This window comes from Oreochromis aureus, linkage group 6, assembly GCF_013358895.1.
Source record: "Oreochromis aureus strain Israel breed Guangdong linkage group 6, ZZ_aureus, whole genome shotgun sequence".
Lineage (NCBI taxonomy): Eukaryota > Metazoa > Chordata > Actinopteri > Cichliformes > Cichlidae > Oreochromis > Oreochromis aureus.
The window spans coordinates 23,600,073-23,609,194 of NC_052947.1; the positions used below are offsets into that span (position 1 = coordinate 23,600,073).

The window sequence follows — 9,122 nt, forward strand, 5'->3', positions numbered from 1 at the left end:
CTTTGCCAATGTTTGCACACCTGTTCATTAATGATGTCTATATGTAGCTATGCCATTTATTACATGCTTACAGGAATGCTCAGACTCACACTCTTGTTAAAGTAAAAGTATTGCTAGAAGCATAAAGAGAGATGGACTAAAGCAGACCACATGGATACACAGGCATACACACCAAACACACAAACATTAACAGCAACAAAGTGTCAGGTTTCATTCCAGCAATACGGCTCCCAGTTTAAAAATAAGTCAGACAGATTTGACCTCTATCCTGGGTAGCATGCTTCAGTGGGTAGTGTCTAAGCAGGCCCCAGCAGGATGTGAGTATACAGCATGTTTGGTTTACATGATAGACAGAAACAGGAAAAGAGTGCATACATATTCATCAAGATTATGCACAGACACTGATATTATCAATTCACTAAGACATCAAAGGACACCGGAGGAAAACCGAGTCAGGATATTGTGACTTGGTGATGCAGTAATTCACAATTAAATATTTCATCAGGTAAGTAAATTTCCAAATATTTCAAATACCTCTGCTCCTGCAGACCAAGACAAGGATCAACGACATCAGTTTTACTGGGCAATTAAAGTTGGAGCTTCTGATTTCATCATTAGTGTTAAAAAAGAAAAGAAAAGAAAAAGAAAGAAAGAAATTAAGAGATGATTCACTTATTTTACATACCGGATGAGTCCACTTGTTGTATGCTTAGAGGATGGTCACAGTGACAGAAGGGACATTTACACTTTGTTTTTACAGTCTAGCCTTTACTAGAAGCACCTTTTGTCACATCAACAGCTATTTTGAAATAAGTAATGATTCAGTTTAAGCTAACGTCTTTGAAACAGAGCACCAAGTAAAAAAAAAAAAAAATCATGCATACACAGACAGAACAAGGAAAGCCCACATAGAACAGTCTCAGGAAGGTTTGACTCAAGACTGTTCACGCAGGGCTTGAAACAAATAATTCACACTGGGAATTCTTCTCCTACCCATACCCTTCTCTTCAGCATCTCACTCTTCTTATCTCTTATTCTTGGTATAACTGGTACTAAACTAGTTATTATTGCCATAAAAAAACGCATTTACAACTTACACAGCATAACAGCATAATGCAATAATATCTTGTCAGCTTGTACAAAATTAAGCAATTCAGATCCTGTAGGACTAGGATGTTACCACCTTGGTATGATTGTTCAAACTTTTATCCTGTACCTCATCACTTAATGACCCAAAGGGCAGCCAAGGATGACTAGTAGCTCTGCTGAACTTTTGTTCAGGCATTGTTTGAAAAAACTAAATTCAACAAAAGGTCAGCAGCAGTATGACACTAATGATAAATTGGTTTACTGGGCAGCGATGAAACTACAGCGATAGTATTTTTTCCCCCCAGTACATGAGCTCACTTTAAAACCCTTTAAATCTCAGCTCAAACTAAAGATCAGCTCTTCAAGAGGGCAAGACATTTTTACCATTCCTCCTTTGCTTCTTGATTTTCTCTGAAAATATGCAAGAGATAAGACACTTTTTATAAAAGGCTTCACTTATATGTGGGAGAAAAAGCGACTGCTGCTGTATGCATTGCTATGGTAACAGGAGGAACTGCTTGTTTAGATTTGGGACCCAGTACAGACAGTACAAAAAGAGCAAAATCATTAAGGAGAGAACACTCTGACAGTGTATTACAGGCTGATCTCTCCCTCTCTCACACACACACATACTCTCACACACACACACACTTCCTCTCTCTCTCTACATTCATTAAAAACTTCATCTTTGATATAAAAGACAAACCAAAACTGTTCAGTGGCCTGGAAAACAAAACAGCCAAGCCAATAACTGCAAGCAGACATCGAGATATCTTCATTTTCTAAAGTGCCTCCTGACTGACTCTTTTTCATTGCAACACACTGAACTGTTAACGACAATGAGTAAGCTTTAAAAACAGAAAAAAAAATGTGAGAAGCTGTTGTCTGACTATTACACACATGAAAAGCCACTTCCATCTTGACTCAACTGAGAGAAAACAGGAATGGGAGGCAACAATATGAAAAACTATCTTGGTAACAAACTGATCTTACTATGCAGTGTATCATACAAAAAATGTACCTCAGAAAAAGCTCATAAAATACAATATGAATAAAATAATATAATAATATTCCGTGGTCCATAAAACTATGTTATTCTTACAAATTTTCCCTTGCTCAATGCAATTACAAGTTTGTGTTCATCTGCAAACATAATGATGGTAGTAAGAAAGCAGTTAAAGTAGCTTCCAAACCCGCCAAGTATATAAAAACAAAACAAAAAGGTTATTTTACAAATGATGTCGCTATGGGAGTTAGATAGTTCACCTTCTTTTAGATGAAGAGCATGGATATCACGTTACTCTGAGTGGAGCTTATGATATGTCCACGACAATCCACAAGAGGGTGATACAGTACAGTCAGAAATCACAACTCTTGCTTTTGAAGTTGTCTTTTTTTTCCTCCTCATAGTTTCACAGTTCCTCTAACAAAGAACTTCTTAGCTTCTGTGCAATTCTTCACAGGTCCATGAGCCTCTTTGGAGAACATGCTCACATTATTTCACTCAGTCACTGAGAGCACAATCACAAAACACATTTTACTATGAGAGCACCGACATAGCTGAAGTCCCAGACGACATGCCCGAGTCACTACTGCTGTAGGCTCCGTGGCCATCCCCGAGCCCACCCATCAAAGATGAAGGTGAGGATGAAGATGCGGGTGATGATGAAGAGGTGCTGTGTGACCGCAGAATAGCCCCAGCAGCGCTGCAGTGAGGTCTTGGCCCTGGTTCGGGGGTATACGTGAAGGTCAAGGCAGTGGCGTAGATGATTCCATCACTGCGAACCAGCGTGACAGGGACCTGAACTGGCTGTCTCACCCAGCGCCAACCCTCCCTAAAGGCAGAGATGTCTGGCACCACGCAAAGGATGCTCTCCCCACATCTAAGGAAGCAAGCGGATGGGACAAGGCTTAAAAAAAATGAAATGAAAACACACAGGCACAAAGTTAACACTTGCAGACATATTTACCTGTACATGGTGTCTGCCTCCACATCTCCAAACCAAACTCTGAGGTTAGGGGTGAAGTTCTGTCCTGTCAGCTCCAACATAGCAACATCTCCTCCACCATTTAACTTGACAGAGACAAACATAAAATCAATCAAGTCTTAGAAGATTCCTAGTAGTTGAAAAACACTAAAGAGACATACACTTGGGAATCAGAGTGTCACTCGTGTTTGCTGGTAAAGAGAAAATTAGATCATATCTTCACCAGAAAAGGCTGTATGTGTACCTGCAGGCTTTCAACCACAGGGACAGGTGTTACTGGTGTGGGCACGGGGCCCATGCCCTCATAAAAGGTGTACTCTGCCTTGTCAGTACTAATGATAGTCCATGAAGCACCATCATTAATCATCTCCTTGTTGGTCTCTTTGGAGCACGGTGTAGCCTGAAAAACAAAACAAAAGAAACACAATTAATTTTAATTCCGTACAGTTATGTCCAACCAGGCACAATAAAAAAAAAAAAAAAAAAAAAAAAAAAAATCTCAAGCAAGCCATCATGGCAGCTGATAGAGGCTCAGACTGTTTTGTTTAACTCTAGAAACTGGTGCTCAAATCATACAACTGACTGCAGTAAGTACTGCTCTAAAACAGCTCTTTTAATATTTATCTGTGACAAATAGATTCTTCAAATTACTGGTTTGTTTCAAACACACCAACACTGTTTACATTTATACGACCAAATCTGTCTTTGCAAAAAAACAAACAAAAACAACAACAACAAAAAAAAAGTTTCTAATAACAAACTCTTAAGTAGCCCCATGCCAAATAAAACTATACATAGTTTTTATTTTTAAATTACAATTTCTCTGGATAAGAAAATAAAAATGCCAAACTCTCACCTGTAAAGAAAAAAAAAAAAACCTTCAGTAATAACTACCTATATAGAACAGCCACATATGCCACACATAACACACAGCAGGTCATCTATGGTTTGATTTCTCCGCATGTGTCAGACTGAATCGGTTGTTACCAACATCTGGTGAAAATATCATGTCAACAGCACCTTTAGAAATATATTTACTTCGAAAACTGATGACGTGTTCAGTTCTTATTTTACCTGCTGTATACAAAATATATGAAGGAAAGCGTGGCAGTTAAATATTATTCACACAGTCATTAAAACATTTGTCAAAATGTTTGACAACATTTGGCATTTACACTCCTGGTCAAAAAGGTAATGTAAGTTCAACATTACATTATACAAATTTGGTCACAGGCTGTGCCTTTCCTGATGCCTTCATACAGTATGATACAACTCTGCTTTATGTAGCAACATAACCAAAAAATCAAAGGGCTTGGAGAGGAGTTGGTAAAAACTAGAACAGAAGGAAGTGACTATTCTATTGGCTGCATTTCACAACCCAAATATTTACATGTTTACAGGTTTTTTTAGCACGAAGTGAAAATCTGCAGGTTGAAGTCTGTGAAAAGCAAAACCAAATATGTTTTCTTAACTCATTATACTGTTAGAAATAATAAAAAGTTGGCAATTCAGCCCATAGTAACTGTTCCTTAAGAACATCAATAAAACTATGACTAGGAATTATTATGTATAAATTGGGATTTTATGTTAATGGTAGTAGCTTAGCGCACTCCAGTGGAGCGGACATGAGAGCTGCAAGTCAGCATTCTCTACAGATATGCCTCAAACATTTCAGAGCACAGAATGCTGATTATTTCTTCTTGATTTCCAAACCTAATTTTGTGAACTTCTCTCTTTTTTTTTTAATAATTCAGATTTACTAGCTGCATTTACCAGCTGAATAATTCATGTGGTTAATGCATTTTTCTTTAGTGATACAAACTCAAAAAATACATTTACTTATGCTTTAGACATACTTCAAACCTGTTTAAATAGAAATTCTGGATCAGTCTGGATTTTGAGTAATTCCATAGTCACCCTTCAACAAGAAAATACTCCAAACGGCACTACTGGCAGATTTCCTCTCCTTAGCAACAGCAGCAATTTATTACTGTTTTGATACCTGCTCATCACAAAAATCTAATATAACTTGATTTCACAAAAACAAAGTTGAAAAAATTAAATATATACATATATGTGTGTGTCAGACTTTGCACACCTGGAACTGGATGATCCTCTCCTGTGACAGACAGAGATACATCCTGTCTGTATCTTTCAGGTAAAAGGCACACTTGTGAAGCTGGGACACCGGGTCATCAGCATCCAGTAAAGCTGCTTGCTTGTCCACTTTTCGAATGATCTGGGAATCATAACACACTTATCGTAAATACGCAGAAATAAATACTGGTCACGTGTGTAAAGGATCACAAAGACATTTGGAAACATCGCATAGTTCAAATCATCCACACACATGAATGTCAGACTATGTTAGGAAACCTTGATTTAGACTGTGTGGGCTTTTACTGCTATTATTAATCTCTTTGTCACTTCTGCTTTCCCATGCTGTCAAACTTGCATCGTTCTTCATTTTATCATCACCTCTCTGGTCTGGTGATCTCCTTGCTCTCTTTCCCCCAAGCCAATCAATCTTAAATCCCCACTGTTATTCTACCAATATAGAAATGCAGTTCCTTGACTGGCCACTTGAGGCTTACTCTACAGGTGAGTCAACAGACTCCAATGTTAATTTGGCGAGCTGTCCAGCGAAATTAAATTTGTTTACAGTTTTGGATTCTATATTTAATTTTGTCATTTATAGCAAGGCTACAGGGAATACCCTTTTTTGTGTGTTTTCTTTTATAGAAATCGCTCATTTACATGATAAAGTGACACCTGGACGTCACCACAAGCAACTCATTTTCTCACAAACAGACAACAGAAATAAAAAGTGCCACATACCAGTCTTGGCAGCGCCATGCCAGTCACAGAACAAACCAATTTAACTGTCTGGCCATAGTGAATGTAACCATCTCTTACAGCAAACTCCTCCCCTTCAGACTCATCATCGTCCACTGAATAAAAGAAAATAACAATTTAAAAAAAAAAAGGATTAAACGTCGCTTATTTAAAATCTTACATGATACAAAAAGAAAAAAGTGTAGCTCACAGAGGTGAATGTAGAAGGCACCCCACTGTTGGGAGCTGGCATGAAAGTTTCCCCCCTCCACATGGAGATACCTGGTACTGACCGTCTGGGAACGCAGGCGGTTAAACAAGGCCACCTTTGTCCCAGATGCTATACATACTGGAGGGGAGTAAAAAAGAAAGCGAAACCGGAAAAAGAAAATCATTTTCAAATCCAACTTAAACATCAAGCTGTTGTGAAACCATACAGCACTCTTTGATTTATGTGTGTCCAGCAACTCACAATCAGCATTTTTCAAGGACTGTTTCTTCTTGGAGGGCTTGGAGATGACCTTGATCCTCTTACTGAGGAAGACTCCAATGTTGGCGCTGTTTCCATACAACATCTTTACAGATAGCATGAAGTGCTTCCTTTTATCTGAGTCACTGATATACAGTGTTTTAGCTGTGCAGAAGTGCTACCCAGGGAAAAGACAAAGGTTAGGGGACTTTTTTTTTTTTTTTTTGCTTTGCTCTTTGTTTTTCTAATAGATCCTACTGGAGAACAGGCTCATTAGCAGCATGTGTGCAAAGTGAAAACATGCCGATGTGCAGTAATATCAGCTACAGCGTGAACATGGTTAATAATGTTAGTTTCTGGTTTTCATGGTTTCTGCAGAAGCAAACAGAGGAAATTGCACAGCACAGCATCTGTATATCTGACCCCTGTGGTTACTTCTGTTACTTTGCTTAGCATAGCACTTATGGAGCACTGAGAAAAAGCAAGCAACCTGCTTATTCATCAGCTGAGTAAATAATCAAAAGCTGATCTAAAGAGATAACATCTCTTTCTTCTCTATCTTAAAGATCCAAGGTGAAGAGTGTTGTCAGGGAGACAATAAATCTTCACTTAAAAGAACCATTTTAACATCTGTCAGCCTCTTATCACAAACTGAACACAAATTTAATCATACAAATTGGAACTGGGTCCCAGACAGGAAAATTAATAAGACAGCAGACAAACATCAGGCACTGCCATCGATGAAAGTCATCTTATCTCAGAAAAAGCAAACTGCTGAAAGCAGTCAACAAGGCGACTATTTGACACTGATGTTTGGCCTCTAAATCACTGCATCTGTAGTGCCATTATAACTACCCACCTTGCCCTCCAGATTGAGCTGCTGCATCTCCTGCTCACTGTTGCCAATTCCAATGAAGGCACAAGGCTGGGCCTCCTGCTCAGTACAGCCCTCCTTCTCCATTTTTTCCAACTTCTTTTGCCATCCGGTGCCCATCAGATACACACACGGTGGAGGACAGAAAAACCTAAGTGGCACAAGAAGAAGTAAAGTGAGACATTTCTCTTTAAACACAATGAAGCTTAGCAGTGCCACACAAACCTTTTTTCATTGCCATATGACTTTTGTGCGACTTTTGCGTGTAAAATGAGCACCGTTTGATCATCTTTGTCCTTCAAGTAGTTCCTCATGGCTTCCCTGCAATGTGGAGAAACGCATTAAGCCTTTTAGAGGACTTTTTAATGACATGATCAATTTTTTCCCCTAGATTATAAAGTCTAAGATTGCACGGGGAACAGCTGGCTGTGTTTCTCACACTCCACCTTGTTAATCGTTGTGGCTGAGGTCGCTCACCAAACTTCCTGCAAAACAAAAACATCAGGGCAAAAGTTTTTTACACGTGGTTTTAGTGCTGGGGTTAGTGCAGCAGAAATATAAAATAAGCTTGAGGGAAAGTATGTAAGAAACAGATTTAACAGAGGCGATGTGATTTTCTTTAAACGTTTTTTGGATTAGAAGAAAATTAGGCAAAATGCTGAAGAAAGAAAGCCTTTGAACAATATGGGAATAGTTTGTTTTAATTAGCTAAGCCAAATTTTATTTCTTTCTTCAGTATCTGACAAAGTTGCAGTTTTCTCTGAGCGTGTTATGCTGATGTAGTCAACTCTTAAAAAATATTAAGCCAAAATAAAAAACTTAAACTGGGCAAAAAAAGTTTCTGAAATGGCTTCAAACTTTCTTGATAGGGCAGTTCAATAAACTGTATAGAAAGCAGGCGATACTTCGAAGAATAGTTTTGCACAACTGAGCCCGCACCGAGCCACAAGGTAGTACTATTATGTGTGATATGCCTACTAACAACACCGAAAAACATCCCTCCCCCACCAAAAAAGTAGTACCAACTGCCAACATTTTCCCCACATAAAAACAGTCAGGTTTTGAAAACATACTGCTTTAAATTTCTGCACTTACCCCGTTACAACGGGCGCCATCTTCCGAATAACTCTCCCCCCCGGAAAAAAAATTAAAAAAAAAAAAAGTCCCAACAATCGCGAGATCCCTCCCCCCAGCTCCCTGACCAAAGCCAACGGCACTACAGAAGAAGAAGCAGACTGGAAGGAAAAGAAGGGAAAGAAAGAGGCAGGGAAGGGAGGGAGGGGAGCGTGACGGGGCAAAAGGGGGTGAGAAGAGTGCGAGGGAGGGGCGACGGGCAGAGGGCAGACGCCACAACAACAGGCGTGGGAAAGTTGCAACGTCGCGCGAGAACGGAAAAACTCTCACAATAGACACGCATGAAGGAAGGGTAGTTTTATCGCGAGATCTAGCGCCTTCACAACTCGCTGTTTTTTTTCCCACAGGGCGCGCGCGTTGTAACTCGATTCCCACGCTTATTGAGCAACGAAGCAGGCTGCACCTTTCTGTGCTGAAGAGCTAGAAACACGGCCACGGGATAGATATGTGCTATATGAACTACAGCACCTGAAATATATGGGAGAGTGGAAGATTAAATCACAGACGTTTAATGGGAAGAGTGGAGAAACACAGTGAATGCAGATGCTTCCACAGAGCCTATTACAAGTAATAGAGGCCAAGAGGGAATATCTACAATAACGTAGTCTAGAAGGAGGGTCAAAGATTGCTTAACCGGCTTGTGTTGTCATAGCGAGTAAGGCAGCTGGATTTAGATATATGGGATACATCACCACATTTAAATTATGATTCTCAGGCATAATGTGTAAAGTGT

At 39.4% G+C, this 9,122-nt stretch overlaps 1 protein-coding gene across 2 annotated transcripts; it reads right to left on the reverse strand.

The window, feature by feature from the left end:
• Nucleotides 1–42: 42 nt before the first annotated feature.
• On the reverse strand, nt 43–8,566 carry LOC116325996 (recombining binding protein suppressor of hairless-like). Of its 2 annotated transcripts, XM_031747083.2 has the most exons (11): nt 8,351–8,563; nt 7,702–7,740; nt 7,481–7,576; nt 7,241–7,406; nt 6,385–6,559; nt 6,124–6,261; nt 5,916–6,028; nt 5,176–5,316; nt 3,322–3,477; nt 3,060–3,163; nt 2,630–2,972 (listed from the first exon to the last, which is right to left on the reverse strand). In XM_031747083.2, exons 1-11 carry the CDS (start codon nt 8,368–8,370, stop codon nt 2,630–2,632), a joined length of 1,491 nt encoding a protein of 496 aa, XP_031602943.1. In that variant the 5' UTR covers nt 8,371–8,563. The 2 variants fall into 2 exon arrangements, with proteins under 2 accessions (XP_039469645.1, XP_031602943.1); XM_039613711.1 differs by having other exon boundaries at nt 43–2,972; nt 6,124–6,559; nt 8,351–8,566.
• Nucleotides 8,567–9,122: the final 556 nt, after the last annotated feature.

Excerpts from the sequence above, each read along its gene's own strand:
- LOC116325996 (XM_039613711.1), bottom strand. The coding sequence starts at position 8,370 with ATGGCGCCCGTTGTAACGGG. Across the intron at positions 7,577-7,701 it reads CAGCCACAACGATTAACAAG|GGAAGCCATGAGGAACTACT; the intron begins GTGGAGTGTGAG and ends TCCACATTGCAG. Across the intron at positions 3,164-3,321 it reads CTGTGGTTGAAAGCCTGCAG|TTAAATGGTGGAGGAGATGT; the intron begins GTACACATACAG and ends GTCTCTGTCAAG.